Here is a 22,136-nt window from a genome sequence, read left to right as displayed (position 1 = left end):
ACAGAGCTGGGTGCATAGTAGGTGCTTGGCAAATGAGTAAATGAATGGATGATGTCCATTCAAATCACACCCCTTTTGTGAGCGTCCCGCAGAGTCCCTGGACAGTTACTGTTTCCCTTCCCCTGCTCTTTTTACTGTGTGTTGTCCCTCTGTGATAGTATTCACCACTGCCTGGGTTACTCTGGGGTCACTTCTGTACGTGTCTGTCCTCGCCACTGGACTGTGACCCTCAAAGGGCAGGGACTATATTTATTCCTCACTCTGTCCCTATTAGGAGTCTAATATGCTATCTGGCACATGGTTGGTGCTCAGGAAATGTGCGCCGAGTTGAAACCCTTTCACTGACCTCATCTCTAAAATGAGGAACAGGATGCCTTCGATGTGGTCTGGTTGTTGAGAATCTGAGCTCTGAGATGGCCGGGAAAGCTAATGGTCTTCCTCGTCCCTGAGCACTATGGGGTCATCATGTGCCTGTGTTATCAGACCCGGGAAGCTGAGTGACAGAAGCACTTCTTTCCACCTTAGCTTGCACAGGGGTGACTCACCTTGTTATTCGTCTCGTCAATTTCACCTCTAGATACGTACAAGCTGACCTCTGAATTGCTTGGAGAGGGAGCCTATGCCAAAGTTCAAGGTGCCGTGAGCCTGCAGAATGGCAAAGAGTATGCTGTCAAAGTGAGTGTCTTATCTGGATGCCAGGCTTTACTTTGCAAATAGTCAGTCCTAGCTTGTCCTAAAATAAATACATTTTATATTCCCCAATACAGTGGCTCAGTAGGAATGGGAGCTCCAAAGCTGTAGTCACTGGATTCAAATCTTGGTTTCTCTACTTACTTGCTGTGTGACATTGGGCAAGTTACTTAACCTCTCTGTCCTTCAGTTTCCTCCTCTGTAAAATGGGTGTAATCACAGAACCTATTTAGTATTATTGTGAGGATTAAACAAGTTAATATGTGTAAAGTGCTTAGAACAATGGCTCATGGTAAGCTGCTGCTTCTTATTCTGACAAATGACGTTAGCTATAGGGAGCAGACAATCAGATTTGGAATTAGAAGGCCTACCTGAATCTCTGTTTTGACAAACTACTACTATTTGACTTTGGTCAAGTCACTGAACCTCCTTGAGCCTCAGTTCCCACATCTCTAAAATGAAGACAATGATACTTGCCCTTCCTGTCTCATGGAGTGGTTATGAAGATGAAAATAAAAATGAACTTGTAGAAGTAGAAACACTTTACAAATTATGAAATGCTGGACAAGTGATGTACAGTATCATGATAATGAGGACTGAGCACTCAGCTTTGGGGCAGGAGAGGTGGCTTCTACCTGAGTGACCTTGGAGTGGCTCACTTCACCCCTCATGCTTCCATTTGCCAACTCCCCATGGAAGAAGAGATGGATCCAGAGCAGTGGTTCTCATAGTGTGGTCCCTGCACCAGCAGCATCAGCACTGACTGGAACTTGTTAGAAATACAGATTATCTGCCCCATCCCAGATCTACTGAATCAGAAACTAGGAGTGGGACCCAGCAATCTGAATTTTAACAAGCTCTCCGGGTGATTCTGATACTCACTAAAGTTTGAGAAGCCCTGATGTAGGGCAGTGTTAAACTTTAGCGTGTATCAGAATCACCCGGAGAGCTAACAAAGAGCACATAGACCCAGGTCTCCTGATAGAGGGTAGGGTCTTTGTATGTTTACTAAGTTCCCCAGGTGATTCTGATATTCACCAAAGTTTGAGAACCACTGATCTAGAAATAAGGTCTTATTAAATCCAAGGAGGCAAGCCAAGCTTATTTCAAATCATCTGACAGCACCTGAGCCACCAGGCCCAAGTGCTGCCTCATACAGGCAAACCCAGCCAAACTGGCTCCCGAAAGAAATGTTTCTTCTTTTAACCAACTGGCTATAGTCCCAGCTGTGGATTTATAAAGGAGAACACTTCTGCTAAGCCGTATTCCTTTTTGCTGCAGTGTTGCTTCATATGGTAACAAAAGCACTACCTCGATTCCTTTTTGGAAACGGATCAGTATAAATTATAAGTAATTTTTTAAAGATATGCCTAAGTATGGTAAAAACTACAAATGTAAATTCATTTTCAAATGTTTGAATACATTTATGGATGAAAGCCCTATTTCTTCAAGGTTGGATCACAAAAGGAAAACCTGGCCCTTCCTCCATGCCCCCTGGCATTTTGGGCAACGACTGGACCCTGGCCTGGCAATTCTTTGGTTTCAGCAGCTTTGCTCATGTCTCATGTCTCATCTGTTCTTTGAAAGCTCCCTAGAGATGGGCTACTTCTCGCAGCATGGCTCCACAATTCTTGGTTTTATTAGGGCTTTCCCTACAGGCATCCCACTGATGAAGCCTCGAGTCTCAGGGTTGAAATGGAATTTCAAGATAATCTGGTCCTGAATTTCTTCTGTAACTCCTCACATAGTTGTCCATGTTCTGCTCCCCCTTCTCTGATAGCAGGAGCCCATTTCCTTCTCAGAGAAAATTATGCTATTGCTGGATAGCTTGCCTGCTGGAAAGTTCTTCCTGAGTTTGATCTGAAATGCTTGGTAAAAAAAAAAACAAGTTGAATAGCTTCTGTGCCCCAGTATTGCACCTCTCTGACGGCTCAGAAAATGTGTCCACGGTGGTTCACTAACAGACATGGACTTACTTAGAAAATTACACTTGGTCATGCATGTTTGTGCTGCAACATGTTGGAGAAGTTTGAAGTGTTCTACACAGCAGTCTTGGAATGAAAGAACAGCATGTCATTGTCTGTGCTGCCCACTCTGCACCTGGGACTGTAAGGCAGAGCCAGCTCTGCAGGAGACTTGCCCGCAGGCTCTACTTACAATGGTTTGGGGCTCTGGATGGGTCTGTAGAGATGTTCCGAGTCAGCCAGGCCCTGTGTAAACCACCTGCTTCTCTGTTGGCTCATCCATTCGTTCAGTCAGTATTTGCCAAGCATCTCCTGGTGTCGGTGGGGAGGGGGAGCTGCCCACAGTGTCGCAGGAGAGACAAAGCTTCTAGGTTCCCTGAGAGAAGCTGTATAGGATATAGGCAGATAGAGGATAGCAAGGGCTTTGGAGGTAACTCTGGGCTGAAATTCCAGCCCTGTCACTTATCAGAGCTGTGAGCAAAATATTTTACCTCTTTCTATCTTTTGGGATTGTGTTGTGAGGGTTAGCTGAGATTATGTACCTAAATGACTTAATACAGTGCCTGCCCAAGGGTAATTTCTCAGAAGAACTGCAGAGGCGGCATCTGAGCTGGCCTTGGAGCTTTAGTCCCTCTCTACTGTGTCCTTCATCCCCTGGCTCTTCCTCCAGCACCAGAAGATCCTTCAGTAGAGGTTGTAAATTCTTACCCTTAAGGCAGAAAGAGATGCCCTCTGGGTAGGAATGGGTAAAGATAGCTCTTTGTCTTGCTGGCTGCTTCAGTCTCCCCTGGGCAACTGAGGGGCAGCTGGGGGGCAGTGACCTCATATGCTTTCTTGGTGGTGTACTTCGCAGAGTGGGAACAGGCCCAGCCAGACTGGAAAGCCCTTAGGCGCAGTCTAGTGCTTGTCTGACAGTCACAGTGCCTGTCACCAAGGCCTTCTCCAGACTTGTGCTTGACGCTGGATTTGGGCTGAATTTGGCCTTGCATTCTCCCAGGGGACTCCTGCTGAGGTCAGGTGGGTGTATATGACACATTTTATTCTTCCCACAGATCATCGAAAAACAAGCAGGGCACAGTCGGAGTAGGGTATTTCGAGAGGTGGAGACGCTCTATCAGTGTCAAGGAAACAAGTGAGTACAGGGTTGGGTTACTTGCTGCTTCTCTGGGGGGATGCTTGGCCACAGAAAAGGAGGTTATTTCTTACCATCCCTGACCCAGCATTTAGCTGACACTCCTTCCGCCATAACTGCGTATAACTCCTTCCATCTTTCAATGTTTAAAAAAGGGAGAGAGGAGAAGCAGCAGCAGCAAAGAAGCTATCTTCCATTTAGGCTGAAATACTGTAAAAATATCAGCAATTCAGGCAAGTTAGGAGAGTGAGCAATTTGAATCAGTGGCTGTTTGGGAAAAAATGGGGTTTTATTTCTTTCAAGCACCCGTGGAAACTAGGCTGACTGAGTGTCACCTAGTGGAAATTTTTAGGGACCTGCTTTAATTAATAGATGAGGATGACGAGGACTATTCGGAATATTCGCTGCTTTCTGTTCCTAGCTTATTTACATATGTGCAGCTGCTACTGAGGACCCTGAAACCTGGTCTAACACTCTGCTTGATAACTGGGCCAAGGTGGTCTCCAGCCCCATCTTAGTCTGCTCACCACCAGCTCCAAAAGAGTGGCTCTCCCACCATGGCTTTAAATCAGGGTCACCTCTAAGACTCCGCTTCCCCCTCTCTCCCTCCATGGCAGGGTCAGCAGGGAACCAGTGGCCCAGTATTGATGGCTGTGTCATTAAGCCTGGAGGATGGGGGCTGCTGTTGATTTAACTCCAGCCACTGCCTCTACAATCTTCTTTCAAATTAGGCCATTTTGGCCATCTTATTTGGACGACTTCACACTAGTAAAAGCCTGGTCTCTCCCAAAGTGGTCAGCATTTTTTTATGAGGGACAGATTTTTATTTTCAGCCCTGCAGCTTCTGAGTTCAGCATTAGAGACTCTACTTGGTTTATTTCATTCTTTAAAAGGAAAAAAGCCCCCAACACCTCCGATATCCAGGCTGGTGGCTTCCCTACTGAGTTACAAGACGACCTTGTTGGCAGAGCACGGTAATGCTCAGGCAGGCAGAGAGTGCTCACCGGGGAAGGCCACAAGTGCTATGGTGGCGGGAACACGGCTGTTTCATTAAGCAGCACTTAGCAGTTAGGGTCTAGCGGTGCCCACGTTAGGCCCCAAGTCTATTTGACAGATGTTTCTATTTTCTCCAGGCAATGTAAATACTGCCCCATGATTTATGGGCAAGAGGGAGGGCAAGTAATTATTTGCTGCTTGCCTCCAGGACACACACCTACCATTCAGTGTTATTAGCCGCAATTGCTTCCAGTCGGCTGCAGATTTTATTCAGTTTAATGTGACTGGGACTTTTTTATAACTCTACCTAGTGGGTTTTAGGGTTGGGGTTTGACAGCACAGACTTGGTGAAAACACCAGAGACTAAACATTATGGAAAGATAAGGTGACCTGAATCTTACTAACACCATTGGCTACTTCTCGAACATGGGTCTTTAATAAGCATTCTGATTTCAAATTGATTTCTGCCTTGCTACAGGGCATTGTATTTGTTTTTCATTTTATATTTGTAAGTGGGCTTTAATATATAATGCCATTTCCCCTTTTTTTCCCTTTTCTCCTATTTTTCCCTATTTAAGGAACATTTTGGAGCTGATTGAATTCTTTGAAGATGACACAAGGTTTTACTTGGTCTTTGAGAAATTGCAAGGAGGTACTTACTATTGAGTATGTGTTTGGACTTCTGATTAAGACCCAGGGTGGTGATCATTCATCACGAATCCCAGAGACTTCTAAAATGAGTCAAGCTAATAAAAAGGATGAAGGACTTAAAACTGCCCTTGATTTGGGAGAAGGGAGGCCGGAGGGAAGGATGATAATTAGCATTTTGCAGAGCTTAGAATGTCACCTGTGTGGGCATTCTATAAATGCCTCCTCATTACAACAGAACTCATATATAGATACATTTAGTCATCGATTTATCAATCCATTGTTTTGACACATTCACTATTGAAATTAATTATGGGGTGGAAGCTCTTGCATACATTGTGAAGCCCAGAAAGGCTCACTGGGGGAGAGGAGGGTTCCATTGTTTAGGACACAGACCCAGATAGAGAGGAGGCCTGAGAATGTGCCATCCTTCAGATGGAAAGATGCCAGTCTTGACCATCACCACTACTGCTATCACCCACACACATAATCACTGCGATGTATATTCAAATTGCTTTTCTGACATAGAGAAGGGGATAGAGAAGCCCTCTCCCTACCCATGCCTCACCCAACCCTAGGACACATTTGCAAGGTGAAGGTTAGGGAGAATGTCCAGGGCTGAGTGGACAGCTACACACAGGGGCTTGCTGGGTAAGGGAGTGTGTTTTAGAAACCAGCAAAGCTAAGTTTAAGTCTGGCTCCATCACTTATTAGCTGTGTGACCTTGGGCAAGTCACATAACATTTCCAAACAGTATTCTTATCTGTAAAACAGCGATAATGACAGCACCTACCTCCTTGGGATGCTGTGAAGATTAAATGAAATAATTCATGTGAAATGCTTAGCACAGTGCCCAGTGGGCACTAAGGGTTCAATGAATGTCAGCTGTTAATAAAACAAGTAGGTATGCTGAGGGCTAGCTTGGAAGTATGTAGAATGGAACGCTCTTCCTTCCCCCCCCTTTTTTTTTTGTGAGGCAGATCAGCCCTGAGCTAACATCCTCCTCTTTTTGCTGAGGAAGACCGGCTCTGAGCTAACATCGATTGCCAATCCTCCTCCTTTCCTCCCCCCCGCCAAAGCCCCAGTAGATAGTTGTCTGTCATAGTTGCACATCCTTCTAGTTGCTGTATGTGGGACACGGCCTCAGCATGGCCGGACAAGCGGCGTGTCGGTGCTCGCCTGGGATCCGAACCCGGGCCGCCAGTAGTGGAGCACACGCACTCAACCACTAAGCCACAGGGCCGGCCCTCCTCCTTCCCTTTTAATAAATTTGGAAACAAGAGACCCACTACAGTAGAGCAAGCCTGAGACTTAGCCAGGAGCCAGTTTTCTCAGAACGTTCCCTAGGATATTGAGATCCTTTGATTGTTTAATCTGACAAATAAAAGATCTTTGATCCCCTCCCCATGCCCGAAACCAGAGATAATAAGTAAACATGTGCCATTTTTAGGACACAGAGATGACACCTTCAGCCCAGAAATACTGGCTTCCAGTAGTGAGCATAGACCACATGGAGCCAAGCTGTATGTTTATGCCTGTGCCTGCCCCTGCGCCACCCAACACACGAGGACTGTGAATTGCATGTCTGAAATGCTAGATGCAAGAACATACAATGGGGAAAAGAAAGTCTCTTCAACAAATGGTGTTGGGAAAACTGGATAGCCATATGCAAAAAAATGAAAGTAGACCCTTACCTTACACCATACACAAAATTATAGATGGGGAACCTAAAGCCAAGGATGGTTAAGCAACTTGCTCAAGATCACACACCAGTAAGTGTGTGTGGACTTCTTAAGCCCAGTAAGTCTGGCTTATTAACTCCAAATGAAATGCTAGATGCAGCAGGGTCAACGGTAACCATATCACTGAGAGTACAGCTCTGCTGAGGCCAGACGCAGTAAGTGAAGAGAGTGCGGTTGGCTCAGGGCAACCAAGCCCCCAGCAGTCAGGCCACAAGTCCTGCTGAGGGGAAGTCTGCACAGGCTCTGAAGCCAGACTTACTGGGCTTAAGAAGTCCACACACACTTACTGGTGTGTGATCTTGAGCAAGTTGCTTAACCATCCTTGGCTTTAGGTTCCCCATCTATAAAATGGAGATAACTATACTTTGTACATTTTGTACTGTTAACAAATGAGTATAAGGTAATCTATTTAAAGAGTATTACATAGTCCTTGGCACATGATAACTACTCAATAAATGTTAGCCATTACCAATAAAATAATGATAATAAATGGGAAAGTTCAAGGGAAAAAGCAGTTTTTTCTAGACCTTTACATATCAGTGAGAGTGTGGTGTTTCCATTGGAAGGCTTGTGCTCTTGTTTGGGTCTGAGATCAGATGCAAAGGAGTCAAAGTTCCTATAGAGAGGCCTCCAGTCCTATTTGGATTCACTTTTAGTTCTTTTTGATTTCAGAAGCCAAATCTGCCCCAATGGCATTAATATTTTTTGCTCATTTAAATAATTGTTCTCTCTCCCTTCTGTGCTCATCAGAGTCAGCTACATAAGATGGCAGTCCAGTTCTGTTTAGTCCAGTTTTGTGCTGGTACCTCCTCTGTGCCAGGCACCACACTTGCTGAACATTTAGCAATGAATAAGCTTCTGTCACCACCCCAAACTTGTGAAAACTTGGCTTCTGAGAAGTTATACTTAGCAGAGGCTGAAAAGGCATTCCTCTGTGTCCCCTCTGCTCCCCAGGCTCCATCCTGGCCCACATCCAGAAGCGGAAGCACTTCAATGAGCGAGATGCCAGCCGAGTGGTGCAGGATGTTGCTGCTGCCCTTGACTTCCTGCACACCAAAGGTGAGCCAAGCCTTTGCCTTCCTTGGCAGGTGGGTTGGGCTGGCCAGCCTCTGGGGAGCAAGGGGAGGGGCAGGCCGGGCAGAGGGCCAGGCCAGGAGCAGGTGCAGCTGGCAGGCCCAGCCATGAGGGTGAGGGTGCAGGCCAGGATGGCTCCTGGGCTTCTGGTGTGGATGGTGGGTACATGTGGAGCTATTAAGCAGGCTAGGGATACAGGAGAAAGAGCAGGGAAGAAAAAGAATAAATGTCATGTTGAACAGGTATGTGTGAGTGTGTGCATGTGGATGATCTTTCCTTTCCTGATGAAGAATACAAAACGCATGCATAATACAATCTTTCCAGTATCAATATTTGAGTGTTATTCTTCCTAGTCTTTTAAAATATATCACCTTTATCTCTCTTTCCAAAATTGGCATGATCAGGGAGGGAGGAGGGCAAAAGGAGTGATTAGGCACATGTGTGTGGTGATGGATTGTAATTAGTCTTTGGGTGGTGAACATGATGTAATCTACAGAGAAATCGAAATATAATGATGTACAACCGAAATTTATATAATGTTATAAACCAGTGTTACTGCAATAAAAATAAATAAAAATTAAAAATTGGCATGATAGTATATATGTAGTTTTATATCTTGCTCACAATAAATGGAAAATTCATTTTGATATTAACATGGTACACTTGAGGTATCTGTTGAACATCATGATGGTAAATAGCAGGTTGCTGTTGTTTGAATTACAGTTTAGTGTATAGTCTGTTATCTAGGACTAATTATTTAAGAACTTTGGTAATATATTAAATCTTTTTGAAAATTAAATGTTTTTGTATTTCCATAAATATGTTTGACTATTACATACATTTTTTAAATTTGTCTAACAGCAGTGCCATGAAAAAAATGAATTCTGGCTTCACCTTTTTACCACCTATGTGCTCTCTTAGTAGTATAAACCTACCTCACAGAGCTATGGAGAGAATTAAGAGAGATAATAATATCATCAACAGTAGTTAACACTTAGCACTTGTTATGTGCTAGACACTGTTCTAAGCCTTTTATATAAACTCGCTTACATAATTGTGTGTATCTTATGTATGTATTGTATAGGTAAAACATAGTTGGAGCATAGTGCCTGGCACATAGTGGTCCTTCAAGAATGTTACTTCCTCCACCCTTGTCCCTCACCAGGCAGAAAGCATTTTTAATCCTAATATTAATTCCCTTAAAGTAAAGCATTCTGCCTGGTAGGGGTGGAGTGAATAATTTGTGACTTAGCTCTGTTCCCTTCACTTTTGTGGACACAGCCACATCGGTTGTGAGTGCTCAGGACCAATTGTAGGCATGCCATTCACCCATCCCACCTTGTGCCAGCAATGCAGTGCAGACTGGTGTGGCATGTGTGCAGAAGTTCAGGTTCATTGATTCCACATCGTTTCCTCCAGTGACTGAAGAGAGATCTCCATACTGACAGTATGACAGTACCTGTGTTGGGGGCCTGACTTGCACATGGGATGAAAGTTCCTAGAAGGGGGTGTCTCTACTTTCCATAGCATGATGAATAGCAGTAGCTCTATTTCTGAAAGCTGGGGTGCATGTGGGTAACACCTGCTTGACAAAGATTTACAACTACTCCCTGAGCTGCCTCTGTAGATTGCAAAAACTGGGTCACGCTTTTTACAAGATCCATACCTTGGAGGGGGGTAAAGGCGGTTTTATTTTTTATTTATTTATTTTACAAGAATGCACTAAGGGAAACAGTGGCTAGTGGTGTCTTAGGAGTTCTGAAGTGCTTGTTAACATCTAGCTGGCTAGCTGCCCACATGACTAGAAGTTGGAGGGGATGAAAAACGATTTCCAGCTGAACTTGGCTGTTTTCTGAATAACTTCACGCTGGGAAGATGAATTGGGCAAGAATGGGTCTGCCCCGAAACAAGTTCCATACTTTTAAATACCAGACACACTGCTGCTTAACCTCTGGGAAATGAACCAGAGCAGCTCTATGGCTGGTGTGCTCACAGAGGCAGGCCCATTATTACAGCAGGGCTCTCAGTTCTCAGGCCCCTCTGGGCCATGGGCACCTATTTGGAGATCAGGGCTCCATGTGTGGCTCGTGATCCTTCTGTGGGAACACTTGCTGTAATAGAAAATATCTTTCACTTTTAGTGGGATGAGCTGTAGCCTGACTCAATTTGTGCAGCCTGGACTGAGTTGCTCTGGGTTCTCATTTAATTAGGCGGCTGATGAAGTTCCTGAGCCTGCTGGAACTCAGGTTTTTACTCTCTAGTGTGGTGCCTCCAGTGGGCTGCCTGAGAAGTTGGTCATCAAGGGAGTTTTAGGAAAGCAGGTTCTGCTTTCCCCGTTACCCCAAGAATCCTCTGCCGCTTCCCAATACTTCCGAGCAGTAGCTGTGGATTTTGTTCCACCTTCCAGCCCTCCTGTCTCTGTGCCACACATTCTGCAGGAGGAAAGAGGAATGGGAGGTTTCTGCGTCTGCCACCAGAACACCATGGCCCTGTGAGCTGCTGCTTTGTCTCTATCTTTGGCTAGAAGGTGGTTTTCCTCCAGGTCCCTTCTTGGCCAGGTCAGCAGCTTTCAGCCCCTCATGGGGTAAGCTGCTATCTGCAGTCTCCTTCAGGAGGTCTGGCCAAAATGCAGGGGAGGTGTCTATTAAGAGCAGCATCCTCAGGCCAAAGCAGTCCTTGCTGTGCTTCTGGCAAGACTGCCTTGGACATGCAGAGCAGATGAGAAGGGAATGGGACATGCTCGGGGAGATTTGTTAACTAACACTTGATCCTCTGAACATTCAGGGAGTCCCACTAAAGGAATCTTTTTTTTTTTTTTTTTAATCGGCCACACAAGAAGAAATGAGGTAGAGCAGTCTCAGCCCCCTGAGATGCTCTTAAACAAGGCACTAATCATTTCTGCACTGCTGTTCCAAGCATGGCCATTTGCAGAGCTCTTTGCTCTGCTTCGTATTAGGCTCCTTATTCTTGGTTGTCACTCGAGTGCTGAGAGGTAGGCTGGCTGGGATTCATTGAGCCCTTCTTATCCCTGCCAGACTTCTAAAGCTTCTGCTTCAAAAGAACTTGCAGAATCAACTGTGTTTTTGGTTTGTGTCTCTGGTTACTTCTGCCTCCTGCAGCTCGTTGATTTTTTAATGTACCATACTTGGGAATTAATCTGCGAACAACAGCATTTGGAAGAAATTAATTGGGTGTGGAATGTTTGATAATTATGTGCATATGGTAACCATTTCTTTGCTCTTTGTCATTTCAGGCATTGCTCACCGGGATCTGAAGCCAGAAAATATATTGTGTGAATCTCCAGAAAAGGTACTTAGGGCCTGACTTGGGATGTCACAGTTGACACTGATGCAGGGAAGCCACCCTTGCTTTCAATATAGGTCATTAGCAGTTCTCTCCATCTCAGGTACCAACTTGAACTGATTACTATGGCCACGTGAGAATGTTATACCTGATGTGTAGTGTTTCTACAATCCAAGTAGCTTAATCCTTGTCCCTTCTTTGCTCTTTATCAGCAGTGTGATTGGCTTAAGCCTGAGAGTTTGTAAAATATGAGACCTGCACAAAATGAGTGTTTTCTAGTGCAATGCACCTACCTTTAGAGCAGTTGATGTGACTCATAAAGAACAGCTCTATCTTATATGAAGCAAATCTCTGCCTATAAACGATGTTTCTGTTATGGCATATATGCCCAGCTGGTGTCCACCACTAGAAGTAATAATTAGGAAGTAATAATTAGAAAGCAAGTTCTTGAAAAGGGTTTCTGTTTCCATTTTTATTTCCAAAAGTGCCCATTAAAAAGAAAACATTTATACTTGGTGTTGAGCAAATGTGACCTATTTTAAACTTTATCTTAACTCAATCTTCTAGTAAGGGAAGTGTTTGCATTTCCATAAACATGTATGAATTTGACAAATTCTGTGTTTGTTAGGAAAGATTTAGGCCCTGGTGGTTTTGATAGCTCTATGTGTGTATACGTGTGCATATGCATGAACACATGTATCTTGCTCTGAATTAAGGGATAGCTCATAAATAAGGAATGGCTGTGAGTGAATATATGGTCAGCCTGCTCCATACAACTCTTTTCTGGGGAATAGTAATGTATTAGCTCAAATAAGATCTTGTGACTTCCTATCTGGCATAAAACTTTATAATTTATCATTGTTATCATAATTATAGTTAACATTTCTTGAGTGCTTACATTGTGCCAGGCTCTTATTTTATTTAGTACTTATAAAATCTCATGAGGTAGATACTAGTATGATCTTCATCTTATGGATGAGGAACTGAAGCTTAGGTTAAGAAACTTGCCCAAAGTCACTTGGTTGATATGTGGTAGAGTATAGATTAAAACTAAGGTAGTCTGACCCCAGAACTCCATGGGTGCTCTGAACTACTCTGTTATACTGTCTCTGGTTTACAGTGTACTTTCATGTCCTTTGTTTCATGTGATCTTCATGGCACAGGTTTGTTGACCCTTTTTTATGGTTGAAAAACTAAAATTAAGAGAGGCTGAGTGTCAAAAGACATTACCAAGAAAATGAAAAGACAACCCATAGAATGGGAGAAAATATTTACAAATCATATATTTGATCAGGGTTTAATATCCAAAATATATAAAGAACTTCTAAAACTCAACATCAGAATGTCAACTCAGTTAAAAAATAGGCAAAGGACTTGAATAGACATTTCTCCAAAGGAGGTATACAAATGGCCAATAAGCACATGAAAAGATGCTCAACATTCTTAGTCATTAGGGAAATGCAAGTCAAAACCACGATGAGATACCACCTCACATCTACTGGGATGGTTATAAAAAACAAAACAAAAACGGAAAATAACAAGTGTTGATGAGGATGTGGAGAAATTGGAACCCTTGTACATTGCTGGTGGCAATGTAAAAATGGTGCAGCCACTGTGGAAGACAGTTTGGCAGTTCCTCAAAAAGCTAAACATAGAATTACCATACCACTCAGCAATTCCACACCTATGTATATACCCAAAAGAATTGAAAACAGAGACTTGAACTTGAATGCCAATGTTCATTGCACTATTATTCACAATAAGCACAAGCTGGAAACAACCCAAGTGTCCATCAGCAGGTGAATGGATAAACGTGGTATATACACACAGTGGAATATTGTTCAGCCATAAAACAGAATGGAATTCTGATACATGCTAGAATATGGATGAACCTTAAAAACAGTATGCTAAGTGAAATAAGCCAGACACAAAAGGACAAATATTATGTGATTCCACTTATATGAAATATCTAGAATAGACAAATTCATAGAGATGGAAAGTAGATTGATGTTACTGGGGCTGGGAGGGGGGAAATGGGGAGTTATTGCTTAATGAGTACAGAATTTCTGTTTGGGATGATGGAACAGTTTTGGAAACAGATACTGGTAATGGTTGTACAACAGTGTGAATGTAATTAATGTCACTGAATTGTACACTTAAAAATGGTTAAAATGGCATATTTTAGGGGCCAACCCCGTGGCTTAGCGGTTAAGTGAGCACGCTCCGCTACTGGCAGCCCGGGTTCGGATCCTGGGTGCGCACTGATGCACCGCTTCTCCGGCCATGCTGAGGCGGCGTCCCACATACAGCAACTAGAAGGATGTGCAACTACAACATACAACTATCTACTGGGGCTTTGGGGAGAAAAAGGGAAAAAAAGGAAGAGGATAGGCAATAGATGTTAGCTCAGGGCCGGTCTTCCTCACAAAAAAAAAAAAGAGGCATATTTTATGTTATGTATATTTTACCACAATAAAAAAAAAGAGGCTAAGTGAAAAAGAAAAGAAGAAAGAGAGAGCCAGCCCTGATGGCCTAGAGGTTAAAGTTCGGCGCGCTCTGCTTCAGCAGCCCAGGTTTCGTTCCTCGGCACAGAACCCCACCACTCGTCTGTCAGTAGCCATGCTGTGGCGGCAGCTCACATAGAAGAACTAGAAGGACTTACAGCTAGAATATACAACTATGTACTGGGGCTTTGGGGACGGAAAAAAAAAAGAGAGAGGAAGATTGGCAACAGATGTTAGCTCAGGGCGAATCTTCCCCAGCGAAAAAAAAGAAGAAACATAGACTGTCCGAGAGAGAAAAAGGGAGGGAGGTAGGAGGGGAGGGAGGAAAGAAGGAAAGAAAGAAAAAGCAGTTGAGAGACTTGTCCAGGCTTCCCCAGCAGGTAAATGGCTGAGCTGGGACTAACAGAACCAGCCTTTTTGACTTGCTTACCGTGCTGCTTCCACCACGCAGGCCGTTCTCATGCGTGCATACAAACTGCCCTCCTGGTTGGCTCCAGAGGTGACCCATGCTGTTTCTGGTCTCAGGTGAAGCATCCACTTCTGGGGGGCTTGGCTGCTGTGTCAATGCCACCTAGAGTGACCAGCCATCCCAGTTTGCTCAGGCCTGAGGGGTTTCCCAGAACACAGGATTTTCAGTGCTTAAACCAACAAAGTCCCAAGCAAGCAAAGTCAGGTTGGTCACCCTCAGCCACCTGAGGGGGTCAAGGGTTTTACTCAAAACTCCTTTTCCCTCCACTGAATGGGCTGCAAAGAGTCTTTCAGGAATGCATGCTAACTTCTCTAACTTCTGTGTTGCAACCTACACCATCATTTGTCAGCAAGAGTTCTGTAGGTTTGCTACTTGTTTTGTACTAAGTTCACAACGGTCTGACACCATGGAATGCACACCTTTTCTCTTAGTCAGGAAATAGGAGAGAGCATGCGGAAGAAGACACCTTAGGATAAACCCTCAGGTGATTTCTAGTTAACCCAAGGAGAGTGAACGTGACCTGACAGATAAAGCTGGGCTTCAATGTGGCGGCCGCACAGCTGTGCACCCATAGTCGTGTTGGGCTCCTCACGCCCTTGTTTTCTTAGATTTGTAACCTTTGCTTTCTGCTTTTCTTTTCAGGTGTCTCCAGTGAAAATCTGTGACTTTGACTTGGGCAGTGGGGTGAAAGTGAACAACTCCTGCACTCCTATAAGCACACCAGAGCTGACTACTCCAGTACGTGTGGCCGGGCACCCTGTGCCACCTCCTTCTGAGCTCCTGTACATTTGGTGTGCACCTGACCCAAAGCTCTGGAATCCAGAACAGAGGGCTAAGGAAGGACGACTGAGTGTAGCAACACCACTTCCTGCCCCTGAGTTGTCATTTGACTCACTGCTTTGTGTTGATAACTGCCCCCATCCCTCTACCCCTAGTGCTTAGTTGCTAATGAAACTGACATTAGAGCTTTTAGTTTGGGTTGGGTCCTCTGCCAATAACCAGACAAACTGTTTCTATAAGAACAGGCTGAACTCTAACTTTTGACCCAGGTAAAGGTAGAGACTACTCCCAGGCCAGCGCTTTTGCGTATGAGCACGTGGAGAGCTCTGTGAGTCCCATTCCCACTGCCCGGGTCATGGCGCATCCACCTTGTGATGGAGGACGGGGAGTGTGGTCTCTGTGGCGGGAACCAAGAGGTCCCGGGCTCTCTGCACGTAGGATTACTGGCTAAATTATTCTGTTGCTTCCCTCACTCCACATTTCATGCCCAGATGGTGCTGCTGGCAGCTGCTTCTTCCTAAGACATCTCTTATACATACTCAGTATACTATAATTATTACGATTCTTTTGAGATTTACATGCTTCATAAGTGAATTTTCCTAATAACCTTCTTTTAAGGCATGCATTTAAATATGCTTATGTCTTATTCTGAGCAACATTATTAGAAATGTTTCTGTATTAGCTTCTACTACACTGAGCTACCTTGTTCTCAAAGTCATTAACTCTAATTGCCAATAACACAGAAAATGTTGTTTCTCCACTTACCATCTTCCCATCAAATTAGTTGTGTGTTGTGGGGGGAGGTTGTCTCTTGGGGAGCCTGAAACAATGAAGAGGAGAGCAAAAAGAATTTTTGTTTTTGTCAGCAGTTTTCTGTGCAAGGACAGCAGGAAGGAATCCTGAATTCTTGTCCTGGGTTTGCCACTGATGTGCTTGAACAGATCCTTGTCCCAGTCTAGTCCTTGGTTTTCCCAACTGTAAATGGGAGAAGCTAGGAGATTGGGTTTGTTCTAAGAGCTCTCCTAGCTTTGATGGTCTCTTAATTCTAAATTATTATACTTCCTTGCTCTAAGCTAGCAGGGAAGCTTGGCAGGACTTCACTTTAAGGATTAAGAAATCCATGGGGCCGGCCCGGTGGCGCAAGCGGTTAAGTGCGCGCGCTCCGCTGCGGCGGCCCGGGGTTCGCTGGTTCGGATCCCGGGCGTGCACCGACGCACTGCTTGGCAAGCCATGCTGTGGCGGCGTCCCATATAAAGTGGAGGAAGATGGGCACAGATGTTAGCCCAGGGCCGTCTTCCTCAGCAAAAAAAAAAAAAAGAGGAGGATTGGCGGATGTTAGCACAGGGCTGATCTCCTCACAAAAAAAAAAAAAAAAAAAAAGAAATCCTTGCTTTATGGAATTAGATCTCCACAGATCTCCCTCCCAGAGCCATGTTCCTGGTACATGGAAGTACCTGTACATAAAGTGACTGTTTACAGAGCGCTGAGGCAGGGAGAGAGTCCTGGAGCTTCTGACCAAGGGTCTCTGCCTACTGGAGAAGGACCTGAAAAGATAAGAAGGTGACCTGGAATGGTCATGTGGGTCGTGGGGAATGGTAGGATTCAGTTTACAAATGTTCACTTGGCCCGGCTTTCCTCAGTGCCTTGGTGGCATCAGGCGAGCTCTCTAGCTGGCTTTCCTGCCAGCTTCTTGCTCTGCAACTCCATCCTCTTGCTCTTTGCCATCCCCTCTCCCTGTGACTAAGCTTCTCCCTTCTCTGCCATTTCCCCCTCCCCAACCCTGGCCCCCACAGTGCGGTTCGGCAGAATACATGGCCCCCGAGGTGGTGGAGGTCTTCACGGACGAGGCCACATTTTACGACAAGCGCTGTGACCTGTGGAGCCTGGGCGTGGTCCTCTACATCATGCTGAGTGGCTACCCCCCCTTTGTAGGTCACTGTGGGGCCGACTGTGGCTGGGACCGGGGAGAGGTCTGCAGGGTGTGCCAGGTGAGCACAGCCCCAGGACCCACTGCATGGGGCCTGCTGGGGGTTCAGTGTGGTTGTGGGATGCCAAGCAGGGCTGGGCTTGGGGATTGTTCCTGATCTGGAAGGGGGTTTATAGTGCCCCCTCCCTCTTCTGTCCAAGGGCAGCCACAAGGTGAGATAATGCTAATCAGGCACTCAGCCTAGCGAGGAGTTCAGGGTAGGATGGTTACAGAACATCATCCCTGAGCTGAGTCTTAAAGGATGAGTCTTGCCCCAGGGGAAGAGGGGCAAGAAATACAAGTAGGAGGAACAGCACAAGCAAGGACATGGAGGTTTGAAGCAGCTACTTGTGTCGAGGGAAGAAGAGTGGAGTATAAGGCTGACTGTGGGGGTAGATGAGACCTGAGAGGTTGCTGGGAGCCTGTTCATGAAGGGCCTTGTGTGAAGGGCCGGGGAACATGGGTTTTGTTCTCTAGTTGATGTTCCTTGATAGCCATCCCAGCCTGCCAAGGGTTTTCTGTGTGGCTGGATGAGTTAGGGGACGGGGGGTGGTTTGGGAAGGGTCCCTGGTCTGTGGCATACCCAAGCCATGAGCTACAGCTTCAGCTGAGGTTGATTAGACCCAGGGCGATCAGATCAATGGCAGGCACATCCTGCCCATCCCCTGGCCAGTGTGGCCTCAGAAGGAATCTTCTTTACCTAGAACAAGCTGTTCGAGAGCATCCAGGAAGGCAAGTATGAGTTTCCTGACAAGGACTGGGCACACATCTCCAGTGAGGCCAAAGACCTCATCTCCAAGCTCCTGGTTCGAGATGCAAAGCAGAGACTGAGCGCTGCCCAAGTTCTGCAGCACCCATGGGTACAGGGGGTGAGTGAACTGGGAGGGGTGGCATTCCTCCTCTTCAGGCCTGCAGCATGGCCGTGAGGAAGCTCTCATACCCAGGTGGCTGACCTCAGCTGGAGGGAGATCGTATGGAGCTTCAGTCCCTGTGCACGTAGAGTGAATTGACTCCTAACCTAACCCCAGACTGAGCCCCTTACTGATCACAGACTTGGCTCTAACCTTGGCCACAAACTAAGCCCCTACCTGACGCATGCCTCTCTGGAAGGGACAGAGGCCTCTGGGGGATTCAGCACACGCATCCCACTATTGGCAGAGGCACACAGAGGCACACAGCCCAGGAAGCAGCCGAGTATTGGCGTTCAGACCTGTACTACCATCCCCTCATGCAAAAATTTCATTAGCTGAGAGCACCCATAAGTGGGACCTTGCTGCCCTGCGTGCTGTGTGGCTCCATTGGGGCACATTGGTTCTCCTTGTGGTCCTGGGCGTCTGTGTGCAGCTTGCCTGGAAGGCAGATGGTGGTATTTGCCCCAAACTAAGGATCCACATCTTCTCTAGGAAACATTTTTAATCATCCTCCTCAGTTAGTCACCATTCCTGACCTCTGCCCCTCCAAGGGGTATGCCAGATCTCCTGTGATTTACTGTCTATCCTTGGTCTGCCAGGCCCTAGCCAGCCTCAGTGACCCTGACAGTGGAAGGAAGCAAGCATTGCCACCCCCATGGTACAGGGCGAGACCCAATCCAAGAGTCTCTGAGTGGCTAATTCACAGCCACACAAGAGTTGTGCTCTTTCCTGAGTGCCTGCCATGTGCCAGACCCTGGCAGTAGTGGGATGAGTGAGACCCAGTCCCTGTCTGCGTGTTCTAATGGGGAGACGGAGACAAGGGAATAAATGACAGGAGATTGTGACAAATGCGTATCAAAAGTGCTAAGGACACTGAAGGACAAGCACCCACCTCTGCTTGAGATGGGATTGAGACATGGCAGGGCAGGGGAATGTCTCACAGGGGCAGTGACCCTAGAGCTGGCTCTTGGAGGATGATTAGGACTTTTTCAGACAGAAGGCTCTCCACGCAGAGGCAGCGGGGGAGGGGCCATACTTCGCTTGCTCTCTCCTTGGAAGGTCTGACCCTGCAGGCAAGCATGGCCAAGTCCCTGTGCTGGGCCAGAGCCTGTGGTAACCTGTCCACTCAGTGCTGGCATCGGTGGGGCTAGCTCTTGAAGGAGGGGCAGCACTTACCCACACGTCTGTCCTTCCCGTTCTAGCAAGCTCCAGAAAGGGGACTCCCCACGCCGCAAGTCCTCCAGAGGTAAATGCTCTCTCGACCACACCCAGCGCCCTCCCTTCTTTGGCTTTGACTTTCCCTCAAGCTCTCAGCCCCACTGGGGTGGAGGTGGGGTTGGGGAGCCCATCTCTAGGCTCAAGTGTCCTCCTCCTGAAGGGGCTCCCTGGCCCTTCTCCCCACTTCTCTTCTTCTCTTGCCCTCTACAGTAGGTCCATCTCCCTCTGTCTCTTCCTCCACCTGGAGGGCTTCCCCTGCCCTCCAGCACCTTGAAGGCCCCTCCTTGTGCTGTTTGCAGGAGAAAAGCCTGTTTTGCATATCCACTTGAATCCTAACTAGAAATCACCATTTACAGCCCAGAGAGAGACCTTTTCTATGGGTTATTCTCACCAAGTTTCCTTCTGCTGCTGTGGGTTGCTGATAGTGGCAGGAATCAGGGCACTGTAAGGCAGTGGAACCAGTTGTCACATGTACTACTAGACAAATGGTAATCATAATGGCCACTGCCAGATCTGGTGCTAAGGGCTTTACATATATTATATCCATAATCTTTACGATAAATTTAAAAGAGAGTGTTCCTATTACCCCATTTTATGGATAAGAAAACTGAGCAATAGAGAGATCAAGTTAACTTACTCAAGGCCACACAGTAGCCTTGGAAGTTGGATTTTGAACCTGATCTGTTTGACTCTGGTGCCTTTTAACACTAGATCCCATTCCTAGTGAGCACCGCCCTGTTCCTAAAGGGCCAGGGCCAAAGCACTGTGGGAACCAACCTCATAGTCAGTTTCTCAGAGTTGCACAGGGAAGTCTTACTCCTTTATAGTCTCATTCATTTGATCCAGAATGCTGCTGCCCAGCTTGGGTTCCTACCTGATTCTCTAGAGCTGCATCCAGATATCTTGAGGCTCCAAACTTCAGATCCACCTTAGAAGATTTATTCAGCAAACCCAAAGTGCCCCTTATGTGCTAGCCCTGAGCTGGGTTCTGGGGACACAGACATAAAGGCAGGGCTCCTGCTTTTGGAGCCCCCTGCTCTGACAGGGAAAAGGGATACACATGGGTGAGTTTCCTGTGCTGCGGCTCCTCTGGTAGAGCTGTGTGCCCAGCTCAGAGGAGGGAGCTCTGAATAGAAGGGGGCGTTTGTCCCGATTCTTACATCCAGGGACTGTACTTGAGGCTCAAAGCCATTCCAGCCTCAGTGAAGTCAGATTCCAAACTCATGCAAGAACTGCTTTGGGCTGGGAAAACGCCGGCTCAGAAACACCCAGTGGGAGTATAGAACCAAGCAACTGGTGGGGGTGTCGAGGAGCTGGCCCGGCTGACCCCACTGAGCCCTGCCTCCCTCTTTTCCGTTCTTTCCCCTATCCCTGCAGAAATAGCAGCACAATGGACCTGACCCTCTTCGCAGCCGAAGCCATCGCCCTTAACCGCCAGCTGTCTCAGCACGAGGAGAATGAACTGGCAAAGGAGTCAGAGGCACTGGCCGAGGGCCTCTGCTCTGTGAGGCTTTCTCCTCCCTCCAAGTCGCGCCTGGCTCGCCGGAGGGCCCTGGCTCAGGCAGGCCGCAGTGGAGATGCAGGACCATGCCCGACACCCACAGCACGCTGACCCACTCCAGTCACACCCTCCAGGCCCTAGGCCTGTCCGGGCATTGCCCCCCTGGAAACCTGTGAGGCCAAAGTCTGCAGAGCAGGCAGAGGGACCTGCTCTGCGGCTCCATGCAGGCCTTTTCATCCATGAAGACCCTGGGTTCCCACCTAACCCCCCATCCCCAGAGTCCTCAAGGAAAAAGCTTTTTCCGAAATGGTTGTCTTTGAAAAGGAAAGCAATCACTCGTCACTTTGCATAATCGCCTGCGGCAGGGACATCTCTTTGCTGGTCTCCTGCCCACCTGCTCACTCGCCTGCGGATCCAGGATCCAGCCTGCTCTCATGGGCAGGCAGCGGTGGGGCTGGGGCTGCAGCCTTCAGGGAGCCAGCCTTGAGAAGTGTCAGTTGACAGAAGCTCTTCCCTCTCTGCACTGTCACCCCTCTCTGGCAGTCCTTCCACCTTCCTGTGTCCTCTGGACATCCTTCCCCTCGGCTGAGCAAAGCCGTCCCCTCAATTCAGGGAAGGGCAGGGAGCCTTCTGCATTCGGGAAGCCAGATCAGTCTTCCAGTCTGTAGCACAGAGAAGCATTTAATCTTTCTTTGCCATGACCGAAGTGTGTCCCTCATTTATCATCTTCTTCCTTGTTTGAGATTGCTGCTAAAGTCAGTATTATTTCTTTTAAAAAAAAATGTTTGTTTTTTTAACCATGCTCTTCCAGCAAAGATGGGACTTGAAACTCCCACTGGAAGCCCATGGACTTTCAGAGCTGTAAGGGCTCGTTCTTCTCTCCTGAATGTCCGTGCATTTGAAAGGTTTTAATCAGCTGTTTCCTTTTATTCTAACTGGTTTTAAGCTGTTCGGATGATGAGCTACTTAGAGCCCATGTCTGCTGGTCCCTCTGGCCTGGTGTGAGGGCAGTTAGAAGGAGCTCTGTGCCTGATGTGGAGCCGGATTGGAGGCGGCCTGGCCGCCTTGGTCTGAGCCATGTGGTACTGCTGTCGCGAGCACAGAGGAACATCCAGTGTCAGATACGCTGAGCTGCTGAGTTACCTAAAGAAAATCGATTTGCGTATGTCAGACAGACGTTTCTACAACACCACGCTATTATACATTGTGCTTGTTTTAATAAAACTTTTAAATTTTCA

At 46.7% G+C, this 22,136-nt stretch overlaps 1 protein-coding gene across 4 annotated transcripts in view; it reads left to right on the top strand.

Moving 5' to 3' along the window:
- The window catches only part of MKNK1 (MAPK interacting serine/threonine kinase 1), a 42,656-nt gene extending 20,520 nt beyond the window's left edge, over positions 1 to 22,136 (top strand). For 3 of the 4 annotated variants that reach the window (XM_058552326.1, XM_058552324.1, XM_058552323.1), the window contains 10 exons: positions 578 to 675; positions 3,707 to 3,786; positions 5,361 to 5,434; positions 8,127 to 8,231; positions 11,500 to 11,555; positions 15,165 to 15,260; positions 17,096 to 17,290; positions 17,973 to 18,137; positions 19,382 to 19,425; positions 20,775 to 22,136. In XM_058552326.1, the coding sequence (XP_058408309.1) occupies positions 578 to 675; positions 3,707 to 3,786; positions 5,361 to 5,434; positions 8,127 to 8,231; positions 11,500 to 11,555; positions 15,165 to 15,260; positions 17,096 to 17,290; positions 17,973 to 18,137; positions 19,382 to 19,425; positions 20,775 to 21,009 (1,148 nt within the window). In that variant the 3' untranslated portion in view covers positions 21,010 to 22,136. The remainder of the gene's footprint in view (positions 1 to 577; positions 676 to 3,706; positions 3,787 to 5,360; positions 5,435 to 8,126; positions 8,232 to 11,499; positions 11,556 to 15,164; positions 15,261 to 17,095; positions 17,291 to 17,972; positions 18,138 to 19,381; positions 19,426 to 20,774) is intronic. The other variant, XM_058552325.1, reaches the window with a different exon arrangement.

The sequence above is a fragment of the Diceros bicornis genome, chromosome 13, assembly GCF_020826845.1.
Source record: "Diceros bicornis minor isolate mBicDic1 chromosome 13, mDicBic1.mat.cur, whole genome shotgun sequence".
NCBI classification, from domain to species: domain Eukaryota; kingdom Metazoa; phylum Chordata; class Mammalia; order Perissodactyla; family Rhinocerotidae; genus Diceros; species Diceros bicornis.
Note: the sequence above shows the minus strand (reverse complement) of the source record. Positions and strands in the feature narration are given on the sequence as shown.